The 18255-nt window shown below is 37.7% G+C and overlaps 1 protein-coding gene across 3 annotated transcripts in view; it reads right to left on the reverse strand.

Moving 5' to 3' along the window:
• NPNT (nephronectin) overlaps nt 1-18255 on the reverse strand; it is a 65453-nt gene that overhangs the window by 26303 nt on the left and 20895 nt on the right. Inside the window, exons 3-8 of one of the 3 annotated variants that reach the window (XM_025169757.2) lie at nt 13911-13961; nt 10637-10729; nt 8873-8965; nt 5129-5248; nt 3508-3627; nt 426-560 (exon numbers count right to left, since the gene is read on the reverse strand). In XM_025169757.2, coding sequence (XP_025025525.2) covers nt 426-560; nt 3508-3627; nt 5129-5248; nt 8873-8965; nt 10637-10729; nt 13911-13961 — 612 coding nt within the window. The remainder of the gene's footprint in view (nt 1-425; nt 561-3507; nt 3628-5128; nt 5249-8872; nt 8966-10636; nt 10730-13910; nt 13962-18255) is intronic. The other 2 variants (XM_007433103.3, XM_007433104.3) reach the window with 2 other exon arrangements.

Genomic DNA, 18255 nt, shown 5'->3' on the forward strand with positions numbered 1-18255 from the left:
CATCATGAATTTTACAGAAGAGGAAGAGGAAGTCATAATTTAGTTCTAGAGTAGATAAGTGTGAGTCCACTTCCAGAATTCAGAAGAGCTGACCATAGTGGAGAGGCAGAGAACATGAACACAGCACTCTACAGTTCCTGAGATCTGAAGTGAAATTGCAAATGCATTTGGCTAAACATGGTTACTGAGTTTTGCAGAATACAGGACAATGGTTATACAACATATGATGACAATATTCAGGCAAATACAGGTGTCATGTCACTTCAGAGCTTCCCTGTCATCACATGGCAATTGAAGGTAGTGAGAGCAGGGCTGGAGCACACATTCCCACTTCCCTTTCACACTTCTATTTTTCAAAGGCCTGAAGGAGACTTTGGTGCAACAAATCTGTATATGTGGTTTTCTTCTAAAATGATTTTCATTACCATGGCACTGATATCTGCCTCCAATGTACATCAAATCAAAGCCTTTATGACACTTGCAAATATAACTTCCAAAAGTGTTGACGCATTTCCTGAATCGGGGACAGGTAACGCTCCCAGCAACGCATTCATCCACATCTACAAATAGAAGTCCATTAATAATCTGTAGCAATGAGTTTCATGTATTCAAATTCAAAAACACATTTATCTTGGATAACCTGAAAGGTCAATAGTCTTCTGGAACATTATTTTTTATGCATTAGCGCTATGCAGAAATTACAGTTTAATTTTAAGATGAATGTGCAGATGACTTTTCTCTCCCTCCATAAAACCCACTTTTTCAAATGGCATCTTTCACCCCCAACATGGCATAAGTTTATAATAAGCAGGTTTAAACCCTGTGAAAAAACATCGTGTCCAAAGCCAACTGCCACTCTGAATGTTAGGAAAGGACTGATGGACGGAGAATTAGAGGCCCATACTGAAATGTTTAATTTAGAAAGAGGTAACTGGAATCTAGTATTCTCAAAAGCAACAATTTATTTGTTTACTTGTAATAAACAAATTTACTACAATTTGTTCTGTTGTGCAAGTGAACTTTATTGAGAGAAAGGGTTTCCATGCTGAAAATAAAGGTTCAGCTAAGGACACTAAGTGGCTCTTGAAATACTTGGTTCAGTCCAATTGGTCACAGGAAATCATTGAAAGGTTTTAGGGGTCATCTCCAAACCACAATGCTTGTCAGAAGTCTTTATTAGCTGTTTCTGTTTCTGGAATCTGTTACAAAATGAAACTATTTGTTCACACAGTGATTTATAGAGAACACTTCCAAGACTACTGGCATACCAGATTCTAGGGATCAACGCCACTGCATGAATAAGGTACATTCATAATACACCCTTTTGCAACACTGAAGGGGGGTATTTTGACTACTGAGTTCAACTCCCTGCTCAGTTAGGAATCTAGCTGAAAATATCCATGATAGGTTATTATCCAGTTTCTGTATGAACACAACAACAACAACAACATCAAACATCAAAAACATCTGCCAGGCAATCCCACCTCCTTTATATGGACAATCTGAAGCTGTATAGAAACACACCATCTGAAATAGAATCACTGCTCAACACTGTCCAAATATACAGCCAAGATATTGCAATGGAGTTTAGACTGGACAAATGTGCCACCCTTACCATTAATAGGGGAAAAACAGTAAAAATTGAAGGAATCAAGATGTCCTATGGAAATAACATCAACAGTCTGGATGAAGATCACTACAAATACCTGGGCATCCTAAAAAACAGACAAAGTAATAGAAAATGAAGAAGCTAAAATGCTCTGGGACTTTAGAATTCAAACAGACAAGCACCTGCCACACAACACCCCAGACTTAACAACTGTTGATAAGAAAGACAAAAAAGTCTGGATAGTGGACATTGCACTACCTGGAGACAGCAGAATAGAAGAGAACGAACTTGAGAAAATCACAAAATACAAAGACCTGAAATAGAAGTAGAATGACTATGGCAAAACAAAGCAAAGATAGTACCAATAGTAACTGGAATTTTGGGTGCAATCCCAAAACATCTGGGGCATCACTTGAACACCGTCGGCATTGACAAAATCACCCTCAGTGAATTGCAAAAGGCAGCTTTACTTGGAACAGCTTATATCCTGCGACAATACCTTTAACACCATCAAACAACAACATTTGCCTATCCCAGGTCCTTGGAAAGGACTTGATACGTGGATAAAAATGCCAAATCCAGTCTAAATATCTGGCTGACTGTTGGCTGCTCACAGATGTCACACAAAGAAATTACAATAACATCATAAAAAGTAAAAATAAAGATAAAAGATGGCAAGTGTGATGAAGTGAGGGGTCTTCACGTTTCCTCACCAAAGGCCTAGGTGATGAGCCAGGTTTCCATGGCTCTTTTAAACAACAGCAGAGTGGGATCCATCTGGATCTCGGGAGGAACCTCATTCCAGAGGCAGGCGCTGCTACAGAGCAGGCACACTTCCAGGGTCCTGAGAGATGAGAGTTTTTAATCAAGGGGTACCATTGAATGGTTCCTTCAAAATTGGTCCATTATCAAACTGCCCTTAGTATTAAGTTTCTCTTCAGAACCTGCCTTCCTGTAATTTAAATTCATATTGTAGTTGTAAGTGTCCATAGGAGAAGGCAAGGGTGGGAGGAGGGCATATTATGAAACATATATCACAAATCAAACTCTGTCCCTTATGTACTTGCATGCTACATTGCAACACAAGTACAAAACATGCATTTCATCATTTTGGCATCATCATGGTTATGAACAGGTACCTATGTCTGTAACAGTTTCAAAAACAGTTAAGTTTTACTTCTGACAAATATTGTGATATAGAGAAAAATACTTAGAAACTCTGTAATGATTTCCTACAGCCATTTAAAATGAACAAATCAATTTCAATGGTCATTTGATGTTCTCCTTTCTTTTAGTATATTCTTTCAGTCTTATAATGTTCTTTATTTCCCAAAACTATTTCTGAATGAGCTGTTCAGATGGTGGAAAATATACTGTATGAAGACTCTTTACTTCTTAAAAAAGATCATTCAGGTAATCTGGCATTTTCAAGAACCAGATTGACTCTTTGCTTCTCTCTTTTTTTCTCCCACACCAGTTGTGAATGATTCATTTACCGTTATTTTTATTAAATTTAAAACAAAAATGGCACAGAATTTTTTCATCATTATTATTTTTTCACTGCGCATATTTCTAACTCATGCTAAGAGTGTTCATGTGTTTATTCAGAATTCTTGTACAATTCTTTAAAAATTTAACATGCATACTAGTTAACAGAATTCAAAGAAACAAGGATATAAAACTCCCACTAATGTATCAGAAATGGAGTTGTTTCTAAGAGTTATTATTTCAGCATAGGTGTGATATGTGCTCAACACTTCCCAGTAAATAGATTGTTATAAAAGCTCCTTCAGTTTGTAAAGTTCCCTCCTTCAAAGAAAACTGATTCTGAAAGGCTATCCAGAATTTCCCACATCTCATGGAAGACTGAAAATAAATGTTTATGACTTTTGACTTACCAATACAAGTTCTGCCATCTGGTGCCAGCTGTAAGCCTGGAGAAGGACAGCGACAGCGTACTTCCCCCTTAACCACATCACAGCCATACTGACAGTTTGCCATTGAACATGTGAGAGCATCTGCAGAGAAATCATCATCCTAATCAAATGCTTCATAAGGTTCCATGCTGTCAAGTTCTTTTTAAAATAATATTGCAATGAAATTTAGCAACAGAGAAAGCCAATGGAAAAATTATTTATCTTGATTTATCTTGATGAGGGGTTGATGGGAGGAGAACCATTTGGAGTACTGTGTATTTTGAACACTCAGCACAGGTGGGGCAGGCCTGGATATTTAATCCATTGGAAGGGCTACAAGTACACAGAACATTCTTGGCAGAAAGCAGATATCAGCCTCCTCTGATAGTTCCATTTCTGATATCCTCTCAAGTCCAAACTCCCTGACTGGTTAACAATGAAGTTTCTAAACCTACTAGCAGATCTGACTCTGAGCAGGGTGAAGATTGAGGAGAAGCAGGAAGAGACAAATAACGGATGAGAGACACACAGAGAATGCCCCACTTGAGACTGAGAGGGAGAGGGAGAGGACACTATAGCAGAATGAAGTCATACAATCCTAAGATGGTAGCATGGACTGTCCTTCATTAGATTTTCAGGGTGGGTCACATGATTTTAATTCTCTCAAACTCATAGTCTTCTGTTAACACTGAACTTCTACTTTTCATTCCTCTATAGATGTAGACTGAAATATGAGGGGAGTTCCTGATGAATAAAAATGGAGATGGAAGGAAGAGACAATCCCTCAAAGCCAGAAGGAGGGAGAGGGACAAGAATTTTGTGACTCATAGTGAGGGGAGAGGGGAGTCAGAGACAGAGAATAGACTGAGGATTGAGAGAACAGCCAGTGGCTCTCATGCCAGAGTTAGCGGTCATGTAAATGTACAACAACTGCTTGGCTTGAAGGCTACCAAGCACTACATCAGTGTTGTCCAAACCTGGCCACATTAAGATGAATGGACTTCAACTCCCAGAATTCCCCAGCCAGCCTGAAGTTCACTCATCTTAAAGTGGCCAAGTTTGAACAACACTGCACTACATCAAGAGCCTGTTAATTCTTGGCATGAGCAGCAAGCATTTTAAATTGCTGAGAGTGCAAAAGTAATTTGCATACTCTCACCCAGTGGTGAACAATCAACTATTTTGGATAGTTTCATTACTGTCTGCAACAAAGATTCTTAACTAACTGAGATTTGTCTGTAAATCTACTGCCCATATAAGCTAAGAAGCCAACCTATGTCAGAAGATTAATCAAATACTGTCAAGACCTGGCCATGGAAGCCTGGTAGGAGTATTGTAACTTAACAAACATCCATCATTCCTGCTGTATTGTTGCATCTCCAAATGTGACAATTGTGAGTCGCATAAAGAATGACTGTTGTATTAAGGTCTTGTATCAGATACACTTTATCTTATGAAAATAAAACCAATGGAATGCTATTTCTTCTTTTTGTTTTTGGTCTCATTTAACAGAGTCCTTTGCTTAAGGCAATTTAACCCCCGCTTCCAAGGAATTCCACTGTAAAAAAAAAGAAAAGAAAGAAACAATGAGAAATTAACCTACTAGAGCATGATCCATCAGGCATAAGCATGTATCCATTCAGACAATAACATTTGTAGCTTCCATAGGTATTCATGCATCGATGTTTGCATGGCCTTGGTTTCAATCCACATTCATTGAGATCTAAACAGGGTACAGGGAGGGTAAGGAGGAAGCAATAAAAAAAAGCAAGCATTACATACTAGCATTTTGAGGTTTCAGGAGTTTTAGAAATGATATTAAGCCAGGTTTTTTTTTAGAAAAACCAGTCTACTTTAAACAATAGCTGAGGGTTTTTAAAAAAAAAAAATTATAATTTGTTGAACAGGCCACATGGGCTAGCTTGTACAGGATGTTAAGCTGTAAATGTGGGCTCATACAATACACTAAACTAAAAGCAAGCAAACCACATTATAGCTTAGCATCATCTGAGCTAGGGCAGTGAATGATTTTAAGCCTGGTTCTTCTATGTAATATTCTAAACAACAAATGCTGATCAAATGTCTTTTATGGAACTTCTGTTACTTATTCTTCATACCTAGCATACATTGAGCTCTAGATAAATATGTCTAGCTAAACTGCTCTAGTATATTCCTTTTAGAAAAGAGTTCACTTATGGTTAAGTGGTTGTCATGAGGAATTCAATTCCTGGAGAACATAACCAAAACCTAGTAAATAGATAGGGACATACATCTTCTGGGGATAATGCAGTAGTTTATTAACACTTTTGTATTGTTCAGATCGTTCTAAAAAAAAGTGCAGATTATGACACCATCTCCTGTCACATTCTGTAACAGTTTTCCTCTGATCTGGGTTAAAAAATATGGGATACGTACAAGTGAATATCAGCAATATGAATATCAAAGGCTCCACTGCAAATTTCAATTGCAGGAAGAAAAATAGCCTTCGGTAAGGATTTCTCAAGTGGAAAAAACTGTCTATAAACAGGCCATAGACTTATTTTCTGCATCCAGAAAATAATTTAAGGCCATTAAGGCAGGCATAAGGTTGCAAAGGATTTTATACAATAACCTGGGGGCAACCTGAGTTGTGCTTTTTTTTCCCACTGACCTCAGTAGCTTTGATCATCTACATGAACTATGCAGAAAAAGCAACAGGAATGCACACATCTCCACATGCCTTGCAAATACATTGAATCCACATTTTAGAAAGACACAGCCCTCTGCAGCATCCCCATAGGCACCTTCCAGAAACAGGGCTGCAATCCTGTTTTGGACTTGGAATCCTGGCAGTTGTAATCTCCAACCTATAATATATAACCCTATTTAAAAATCTATTCATGCAACAAAACTTTAAAGTACATCCCATTTCTTCTTCCATTCCAAGGCTGAAATAAGAATGGTTTGGCCAAGGCTAATAATTTTTATGGTAAAGTTGAGTTTTCTCCCCAATCTTGCCAATTTGTAGATCACTCTTTTAGCCAGTGATACTATATCCGTATTTTTTTGTTCATAAAGGACTGCTTATAACTAAGCAGGCTAGCAATTCATTTAGCCATCAAAGCGTATTATAATAAATTGGTATATATGTTGCATTTTTCAAAAAGATGAAAAAAATTATCTTTTTCTCTATTTGTTCCTTTTATGTGTTCCTTAAACATCTTGCTTAGAATACTCTGTGAACTAAAAAGGCAAAATCTAGCAAATTGGATCCTTTATAATGAAAAGTTATAAAAAGATAACTATCAGAACCTTTTTTTAATTTCACCTGCAGTCTTCCATACATCTTTGCTCTTTAAAAATAATTTAATGAGAGGTGTGTTAGCTAACTCTGTGTTATTGGTCCTTTGAGATTTTTCTTCAAAACCAGAGGCTACAGTTACACAGAAAAGGGGTAGTACTAAAATAATAACACAGGAATATTGTCATCATTAAAACTATACATAGTACAGAGAAGGCTGGGTGTTGCAGCAGCCCTTTAAAAAAGCAAGTCTCAGAAGCGCAGGCTGCCAAGGTTAGCTACTGCATTACAAGAAGAGAAATGGTTAATGCTTTTTTCAGAAAGCAAAGGACTCATGTGCTGCTATCATTGCGGAGCAGTTCCTAGCTAATGTGTATCATGTTCAATAATGATGACTTAACAGTTGCATCTAATAATGAAATATAATTGCTTTTGAGATACCATAAAATCAAAACTTTTAATCACTCAGCTAGATGAACTGAAGCTGATCTTCCAGGGCTAGGCTTGGAGACAGTAACATCCAGGTTGAGTTCCACCCATAGAGCTGTGGAAGGACATGGCTAAACTCTTCAGGATTTCAATCCGTTTCACCTCCTCTTTGTTCTTGCCTGCCAGTATTCCTGCCTGCTCCAACCAAAAGTCCAGCTAAGGACAAGACAGCCATCTAGCCGAACCACCAAAGAGATCTAATCATAGGTCCCGTTTTCCCACTGATAATTGCAGATTGCTAGAGCACAAGCAGAAAACAAAGGGGTTATTACCCTCAGTTTAGGAGGTAATGTTTAAAGGACTTTAAGGACAATTTCCCCCAATGGAGGATGTGTTACAATATACATTCCTGGGGAAATTATTCATAATTGATAACCAACATGGGTCATAACTTGAATCCTGTGAGTGATGGTTCCACTCACTATAATAACCCTTACCCACCAACATTGTCTGGAAGTCCTCCTGTTGCAAAAGTCACATTTTCTGAATAAGCCCTATCAAACATGCTGCACTATTCCAAATGAACCTCCTATTCTCCATATATGGTGGTACTGCAAAAAGCCATGCTGGATGGGACATCTGGAGGTATGGTCCCAACAAATCTGTACAGCTTCAGGCCCTTAAGCATTCAGATTCTGATTACTGTTGTCTATGTACATTTTGCTATTCACAAAAAATGCACCAAGGATCTGCTCAATTGTCACAGCTATCAGACTTCTGGGAATAACCGAATTAGCTTCTTGAATAATCTACTGTAATGTCCTATGAAGTCTGCTGTACCTCCTTAATATACACTGTAAAATAGTAACACTGAGAAGATATGACTGCACCGTATTATTTTTCATGAAACAAGTTATAATAACAGAAGTTGCCTTACATTAATCAGGTTACCTACCTATCCAGCCAGCCCAACTCTTGCTGATAGTATCGAGGTCTAGCACCATGGTGACCTACTACCAACAGGTTAGGGTGATAGTGGCTTAGGTGGGACCGTTATTCATATTTCTACTTATGCTCTTCTCCATCTCTAGATGGAGCATCAAATCCTGGCTTTTCTGCATACAAACTCTGAATTGTAAACCTTTTCCTCAAATGTGTCAAGAGATGTGTAAAGCTATAAGCTTCAGGACTGCCTGTATGTTATATTATTATTGCCATTGCTCATACTATATTGTGCATGCATTTTACATGCTAATACAACCACTACTGTCCATGGCAGAGAAGCTGCCAGAGATATTAACAACTGCTACAGTTTGATGCTTATTTAACTTTATATAAGCAAGCAACATTTTCTCAATTAGAAAAGAGTTTAGAAAAAGTAGCACATATCCCAAAAGGTCTGAGCAAGAGAACAACCACAGAAAGAAAGTTGTTGAGGAACAGACTTATTTGGAAGACGGTGACCGTCTTAAGGAAGTGTCAATGCTCGGTCTAATTGCATGCTGCCTATCCTGCAGGCTTCCATGTGGCAGCCAGAAATTTGTTATCTTTTCAGCCCATTTGCAGAAGAGTTTGCCTCCAGATTGAAGCCGTGCAGGTGGAAAGCATGGACCACCTGAAATAAAGGATTTTCCTCACCCCTCCTAGGCAAATTTGTGGCATGATCTTCCGCAGTGGTGAAAAAAGGTGGTTCACTGGACCAATGGTGAGAGGTTGCAAACAGGTGTGCCGCTTCACAGTGGAGGAGAAGGCATAATAGAAGTCAAATGACTGAAACCCAGTAACACAACATGGCACTTTATTATGTGAAATACCATTTCTGCATGTCACATTCAACTATCTCAGTTCTCTTTAAAAGAGCTGCAGCAGATTAGGTCGAGGGGAAGAGATATTCTAGCTGAATTTGCAGCATGGGCCTGAAAAAGCTGAACGTTCAACTGAGATATGGATAAGCCTCTGATATACAAACCTTGAGAAGGTGAATCTTCTTGTGAATTTGAAGTCACAAAGTATTTGGACAGATGAGCACATCTTCTACTACTGGATGCCCATTAATGATTTGTACGCAGCGCAACCAGCTCAGATTTAAATGAAGTGCAAGCTTAAATTTAGAGAGAAAGGCAAGCTGAAGTGGTAGAGAGCACCCACTATGGGATCAGTTTTGTGACAGGCCCCGTAGCACGTTCTCAGAGCCTTCAATGGTTTGGGGATTCCTTTAGCCCCAAACATTTGGGGAAGAAAGGGAAAGGGGAAAGGGGAAAGGGGAAAGGGGAAGGGGAAGGGGAAGGGGAAGGGGAAGGGGGAAGGGGAAGGGGAAGGGGAAAGGGAAAGGGAAGGGGAAGGGAGGGACTAGGAGACAATGCGAACTTCTCACAAGAATCTTTCAGGTAGAGATTAATGTATCTGAACAAGTAACTTTTTAAAAATATGCTATGGAAAGATGAATAATTCTCAGGAAACACATTTCCTTTCGCACCATCTTTCTCACATTGTCAGATATTCTAGAACGTTCATTTGATTTTCCATCAGAAGTTTAGGAAAGCTTTACAAGAATCAATGAGTGTAACTACACCTTTCTTTAAGCACTTGAAAACACCGACTAAACAGGCATACATATCACCTAGTCAGGACTTTTTTTCACCTGATGAAATGAGTTTTATTTCTATTTAAATTATTTTAGCATATGCTAATACATATGCATATGCAAATTTCACACAAAAAAGTCAGGCATTGCTTTGCTTATTTTTTGAGAAACATCAGCATTGATAACAGCAATCTATGTTAAGTACCCACCACTTACTTAAATTGTAAATATTTGCCAAGGGTTGTGCTTGGCTAAACTAAGCATCAACATTCTGAACAAATCTTACTGAGAGATTCAAATTGGCCAAGGGGGCAAATAGTGTGGCCTACAAGCCAATTATCGCTTGCCAGCATCCCCCTTTCCTGTCCCCAGATCACCAAGAAGTGATAGTAAGAGGTAGAGCCCCCTTAAAAAATATTCTTTTCCATTTGAGGGATTTTAAGGGGGAAAAAAATAAAAATAAAAATAAAAATCTCCCCCCCCCCAGCTGACCTTTGGAGTACAGTCCTTGATGTGTCCTGAAACCAATGGAAATTGTGCATGCCTGAAATAAGGGGAAGGTATCAAGGATTCCCTACGGTTGGTTCAGTTTCATTTGGCAAAAATTAACCGCTATTCTTGACTAAATCAAGTGGCCAAAATTATCTGTGTCCCAAAGAATCAATGATGCTGTACCTCTGCAGTGTAAATTACTCTTCCTTTAATTCTGATAAGGAGCAAGCAATAGCGATTAGCTACCATAATAACAAAGCAATTAACTGAAGTTTCATAAAGAAGCTTGTGTTTTTTTCTGTTTTTTTTTGTTGTTGTTTCCTTACCTTGGTTGCATATTTTCCCAGTGTATCCTGGATGACATTTGCATTTGTTTGGACCAACACATTCTCCATGCTTACATCCAGGCTGACAAACAGCTGTGAATACCCAAAAGGAAGAGTATTATTCTTCTTGTCTAATTAAAATGCAGACAGGATTAAATTGATTTCGTGGCCTTTGCTGCTGTTGTGTTTCGTTACATGCTTTTATTGTTTTTAACTGTCTACTGCTTTGAGAAGGAAAAAACAGAATAGAAAGGTCTTCATTAATTGTTATAAATATATATTCAACATAACAGCCTTTATGGTGTGAGTTAGAGGAGCAAAGTAGTACAGCTTCCCAGTACGGTATGTTTCTACTACAAAACTCCACCACCAGACACGTTTTCCCAAACAAGAAAACATAAAACTAAGTTATTTAAAAAACAAAAAAGCATAAACAAAACTTTTGCCTCTTGCCACAAAACGGTGGCAGATTTCCTTGGTATAGGTATTTAATGTTGAAATCGTAGCTATATTTAGCTATGTAAAGAAATAAAAAAAGATAACAGGTACATGCCCATAATCAAGAGTGTCTTCAGAATTTGGACTCTTGGGGCGGGGGGGCAGGGACTGCTTCCAGGAAAATTACTATAAGGTTGCAGCCTATAATGCATGACTACAGTAATCCTTCAGCCATGGCGAATAAAAAGAAATGAAGGCAGAAACTGTAAGGACAATGCCTTTAATTAAATGCCAAGTAATCTTATTCTTCAACAATGCTTTGTTAGGGTCACATTCTACAAGATGGCAAGTTCTGTCAAAGATATCCCAATATATGAGATACAGACAACAGAGAAAATGAGAATGCCATGGACTGACAATGAATATCTAAATATTCTGTAAATATGACTGTATGAAGAATCATAGATTCAGATTAAAGGACTACTGTATTGGGAGAGCAATTTAAAACAAAGACTGAGCTCTGAAAACTGAATGTTCTTTCTAATTATGGAGATACCTGACAATCTTTGGTGACTAACCAGAAATACTAATACAACTAATAATAATTTATTTTACTGATCAAATTTTAAATGGAATTCATGACCTAATAAAAAGATATTCTTTATTCCAGATAAATTTGTTACCCCAAAATTACAATGGCTGGAAATGCACATTTCCAGGTTGTTAATATGCTTTCAGAAATGTTTACTATAGGCAGCTGGTTTTTAATCTTTAACAGCTCAATATGCAATATATTCCTCTATCATCTTGGAATGACAGTGACAAATGCAGGGAAAGTAATATTCTGTCTGTTTTAAATATAGCAGGCACTAGAATTCCAGGGAGATTTCCAACTAGTTAAATCACGATGACTTTAGATTAGAATTGTGTATGAACCAGTCACTGCAAATGATGCACTGCTTCAAATTCTGAAAGTGTTATTTCATTGCACTCATGGAGAAAAAAACCTCCAATGCCCAGAAGTTAAGCTACTTGAATTTCTCATATAATAGTACATCAATACTGTAAATCAAGATAATATATGACAAACATTCCTTAGTATAGTACATAATATTGGAATGCCTCCAGAAAATTCAGTAGTTACTCAGACAGTAAAGTCTGAAGCAGATTCTCAAATAGTATGGCAAGCAAACAAGTTGCCACAAGGGAAGTTGACACTGATTTGGAAACAAAGCCACCTATAATTTTGGCCCAAGAATTGGGAATCTCCAGATAACTTTGAGCCTGATTTTCTCTTGAACTGTCTGGGCAAGGACATCAGCCCTGAACCTTAATAAAAACATTCTAGAATTCCTTGCACTATCTTCTGCAACAACTAAAAGATGGGGAGAAATCTCAAAAGTATCAATGTAGCCCATAAAGGAACAATATCATCCCTGAAAAAAATCTTCATCTCAACTTCTTTATTAAATGTCAATGTAATTTGTTAAAGAAGAATTATTATAAAAGCACCCTATACATTTTGAAGGGTAGCAAATGGTATTCCATTCAAATGCAGTCTCTTGGCCCAGAAAATATTGGGCATTTCTCTCCTGCATTCAGTCCAAATGGCAGCCTATGTAGTAGCAACTAATCCTATGCATAATTGTATGCTTGTAAGCTATATTCCAATATTCAGTTAGATGTATAAAAGGACAACAGATAGTATAAAGAACCCAACAGAGAAATATAACCCAGATATCAAATCTGTTGGACACATTAATGTGAAGGCAGAAACAAACTTGTTGAAAAGAAGTAGGTCTTTAATGAGGTAAATGCCTGGATAGGAGTTTGCTTGGGAACTCTTAAAAAGCTATCTTAATCAGGAATATTCTGAATCACTGTCACTTAATTCTAGTAGAGTTAGTAAACAAGTTTCAGATTCCACTGCAGAGGGTGCTATCTTGAGTTAGGAATATATACCTGCATTATATAAGTCAATCCACAGTGCATCTAGATTAATTTTATGTATACCAGGCTTTCTCACCATGGCTCTTTCTAGATGTGTTGGGACTGCAACTCCTAGAATTTCAATCCTAACAGATCTGGAAAGCAACTGGTTGAGCATGGCTATTGAATGCTGCTGGACAGTTGCAGAAGTCATGGGGATCAACGGCAATTAGCCTTGACGGCAGTGTGACTGCCTCTGAAGGCCATCTGCTGGGAGACTAGTGGGCTTTCTTGTCCAGTTGGTTGGCCGGTGTGAGAACAGACTGCTGGACTAGATGGACCAGGGTTCCAATCCAGCAGGACGCTACATACTTTATGTTCTCCCCTGGATTTTGGACACCTAGATAAAATGCAACCAAACACAATGAGAAACACTTCTAAGGAAACATGCATAAAGAGGCAGTGCAATCCTAAGAATATTTGTTCATAAGGAAGTCTCACTGTATTCCCAGGTAAGCACATGCAAAATTGCTAGCTTGGTCACTATTTCTGGCACGGATTTCAAACAACAATTTGAATATAGTAAAATTCAAATAAATGATTAGAAAATATGTTATAACGTTGTTTAAAATTGTAAATAGATAAGCATTTACAGTTTAAAACAGGCTTCCCTGACATCTTATTTACACAACTGAAAATGATGTCACAACAGATTCAGGTTAGTTAGGAAATCCACCACTGTATGGGAATGCTTCCGAAAAGTGTTTCATTGCCCTAAAATAATGAATAAAATAATTAAATACATATTTCCTCTGAGTTTTCATAGAAGGTTATTTCCCCAAATTAGCAGTTACAGCTCCAAAACATCATTGTGCCAAAATGATTTCAAGAAATATGTTCAGCTAACCTTTGGGTTGGCACCTTATCCTGGCTATTCTCTGCCTTAAGATGTAGAAAGCTGCAAAACAAATGTCCATAAAAAGCAATTCAAGCTCCTTTTTTGAATTATTCCTGCAAGGAGGGTGGACTTGGCTGGGATTTTATCAACTTGCTACATTCCTGGAGACTTACACACACTCAACATTCAAAACTTTTTTTTTTCTGAAACAAAAAATAAACAAACTGGGACACATGTAAAAATAGAATACCTTATATGTCACTGACTTGCTATGAGAGCTTGCAATGAGATACATTCTGTATGAAAGTTAACGAAAAGAAATTGCGTCATGCTATTCTTCTTTGGCCCATTAAAGACTCCAAAGGCAGAGTGAAACAGGTTCTCTGCTCTCCCCACCCAGCACACCAGGGTAAAACATTCCATTCCAACATCCCAATACAAAGTGTTATTCAGAATAACTTTTTTTTTTAAAGAGACAGTATCCTTTTCTGTCCAGCCAGATCATCTATTTTTGGTCGAACTGATATCACTTACAACTTTGACAAAAACAGCGAAGACCCTTTTGGCATCTTAGAGATTTCATCAAGTGCATAAAAGTTCACAAGACAACAAACCGATCAGTCGCTAAGACGCCATAAAACCCTCGGTTGTTTCTGCTGTAGCAGATTAACACAGCTGTTCCTTTAGGGAATTTCATAGAACATGTTATCAATTGTGAACAAACTGATAACTGAAACTGTGGCATTGGGTTCACATATTTGTTTGATGTGGCTTGTGTGATGAGTGAACTCAACCATTGTGGTTTGTAAGCTATGATGCTTTAGTGTTGTGCCTGAATTAGGCTATTGTGGCTTATTCAACAAGTTATAATTAAAAAGCCAACATGTAGTAGTTAAGATACCTGTCTAGAATTGGGAAGGCCCACCGTCAACTCCATGCTCTGTGAGGAAACTCCCTAGGTGGCTTAAAATGGAGATGCCCCCGAAAGCCACTTTGAGCTCCTGGAGATAAATTGGGATAAAGATCAAAATAATGATAGCAGTAATGATAATAAAGCAATCCAAGGACAAGGGTGCATGCAACCCCAAGTAGATTAAAAGTTTGCAAAAACTAATTTGCTGCAGTTGTAGCATTATATGATTTTAGCGTTTCAAGCCATGAAGTCCCAAATTTATTATTGTATTTCTTCTGTAGCAATCTTCAGTTTGATTTCAGTTTCACTTGTTAAAAATAATATAATTCTAGACCTAGGGGGAAAAAAAAGAATAGGTCCTGGCCTAGACCTTGTCTAGGCAGAATAGCAAAACATGGTCTGTTGTTATGTGAACCAGCCCTGAGGAAAAGGAGGTTGCTTGTTCTCCCTCCCTCTCATGAATGAAACAACCTTGCTTGCCCCAGTCGTTTATTAGCACGTCATGAAAGTAAGACAGAAAAGCAAAATCCGTAACAGACACAAATCTTGCCACAATGGATACTGTTTCCTTAAATATGCAGTACATATTCCCTTTGCGGTTTTGCTAAAGTGCATCGGGCTGTTTCAAAATATCATTAGGGAGGCAAAAAAGAATAGCAGAACGTCATTCTTTTCTGTGCAAACAATAATGCAGTCCTGTATTAGTTCAGCATATTTAAGATTCACAAACTGAAACTTAAAGAGTGAAAATAACAATCTCGAATTGTACTGCTCTTTTTTTTTTAATGGAAAAGTTCTATATTCTGGAATAGAACATGATCAAAGCCAAAACCTGATTCTCAGAATAAGATATCTTAAATTACTATACAGAATTGCATTAATGTTGAAAAACCTAATCCTTCCCCTCCCCACCAAAACAATGGTTTCCCCCTCCATGATATCTTTGGGCAACACTCAAAAACAAATTCCACAGTTAATAATAAACATGCATTAAAAGAAACATTAATAGAACGGGCAGAATTTAGCATGTATTTTTAGCCCCAAAGCATAAAAGAGAATCAGTATTGTCTCAAGCGTTGGTTTTTTTTTTTGCAGCTGTAGCGAGAGGGCAGAAGCATGCAAAGGTCTTCGTTGTAATGTCTCTTGGACCCTTTATAATTTTTGATGCAACTCTCTATAAAGTTTGTGTACATTTTAGTGAAGTGGTTAAGCGGAGTCAGTTCTTCGGTAGCATTTTCATGATCAAAGGGATTTTCATAAAGCTGGCTTAAAAAGTAATTTCCAAGAACAGAAGTGGAAGATGAACATTCCTTGAAGCTGAAAGAAAGCTTTCTGACTGTAGCAAACTAATGTAGTCCTACAATATATTGCCTTACAGTTCTGGGATGGCAATGAAGTCCTTATAATCTGATCACAGATAGTTTTCACTTATCAACCACAACAGGGACTGACAACTCCGTCACAAAGTGGCACAGTCATTAAATGCAATGTCACATGATCGCAACCTGCAACTTCCTGCCAGCTTCCCCATTGACTTTGCTTGTTGGAAGTTGGCTGTGAAGGTTGCAAATGGCAATCAAGTGACCATGGGATGCTGCGATTGTCGTAAACGTGTGCTGGTTGCCAAGCGCCCAAATCATGGTCACATGACCGTGGGGACGCTGCAATGGCTGCAACTTTGAGCACCAGTTGTAAGTCTCATTTTTCAGCAGTGTTATAAATTCAAATGGTCGCTGAACGAGTGGTCAGTAAGCAAGGACTACCTGTAATCCTTGTGGACCTTCAAACACATCACACATTCTTAGGATACTTGTTTCAGTGGGAAATATGCTTGAAAAGCCAGACAATGCTAGCTGTGCTTTTATTATAAAGTGTGTGTCATTAACCATGCAATCGTAGGCAGACTTGCTCAGAAGGAAGTCTCAACAGTTAGATTCACTCATCTTGTTAAGACTTGGTTTATTAAGCTATGATTTGTTGAATAAGCCACAATTTGCTGAGTATATACGTTAAAGTCATACACATATGTTATAAATCATAATAGTTGGATTCATGCAACACACCAAACCAAACCAAACCAAACAGCAAACAAACCATATTTGGGTTAGCACACTTGACTTATTTATAATTCACACTTCAGTAGTATACTACATGCTTGGACAAAAACAAATAAACCATCTTAAGGCTCGGAATGGTATATGACTGAGGCCACTTGGTTCACGTAACTTCTCTAAGCGTTTAGCTGGAGATTTTAAAAAATGTAATCCAAATTTTATTCTACAGAAATGTCAACATTATAAATAAGTGGTTTTTAAAACAACAACAACTAAATTCTGACCATTCCCTGTGCATATTTGCTCTCCACAGATTGTTCTGGCCACCTCAGAGTTAGCATTAATTGGGGAGGAAATCAAACTAAAGGCAGGTCTGATTGGCTGAGATCAAATAGTCTGGAATGTATACTGGAAAGCAATTCAGGATTTTATAATAAAGTAAGCAAAGTGATGTCCTATGATCAGGACTCTTCTGTACAGACAGTGGGACCAAAGCCTATTTCTCTCTTTCTAAATGTTAGTAAATTCTTGCTTATCTAATAGAGTTGTACCTTTAAAAGTATCAACTCTGCAAAGTGAGTAATCCCTCACTGAGCATAAATGCCAAATCCTGCCAATCCAATTTATTTTTTATCATCCTGAGCTGGATTTGATGATTACGAGAACATCCTTCTCTAATATCCTTTCAATCCAACCAATGATCTTTGACCAAGTTAACAGATATCATAGAGATCTTTGCACATACCCATGGACATCCTCTCCACAAACTTGCTGCAAGAACAAACAATCAGCATGTAACTGAGTAACCCAGAAGGTAAGTTTTAAAAGTTTGAGAAACACAGTCCTAGCCACAAAAAAGACTTTTCCAGAGCCAACTTTTACAGCCAACTACAAGGAAGAAATGATAATCATCTTGAGTTAAATAGCCCCAAACATAACTTAGATATTGTTCCCAGTCCTTTGATCTTTTTGAAGTAATTTAAACAAAGCTATCTTATATTTTAAAATATCTGATTATGTATTTTTAAATTCCTAAACCTGAAGACTATCCCAAAGTTTTAAAAGGAAGCATTTTACACTTCTGCTATTGGTGTACTTTCAGAGCAAAGAGGGTTGCATGGAACATAGCTTGACTTTGTTTAAGATGGTATATATAAAAAGCAGCAATCAAGCTTAACAAGAATACAATAAGTCATACATCAAAAGCAAAGTGTCTGCTGTATGGACTACAGAATAAAGAATGGTGGAAGCCATTTACTTGGGTCAGTTTCAACCTATTTCATGGCAAATTGGGATTCTGTGAGAAAAAGTGGAGGGATGTCAAGTACATAAAATTGAAGCGTAAAGGAAATTAAACCCAGTACACATCATATTCAGGACACCTGTT

This window comes from Python bivittatus, unplaced genomic scaffold (genome assembly GCF_059951505.1).
Source record: "Python bivittatus isolate LINGU-HERP-01145 unplaced genomic scaffold, Pbiv_v1 ctg000070_np1212, whole genome shotgun sequence".
Lineage (NCBI taxonomy): Eukaryota > Metazoa > Chordata > Lepidosauria > Squamata > Pythonidae > Python > Python bivittatus.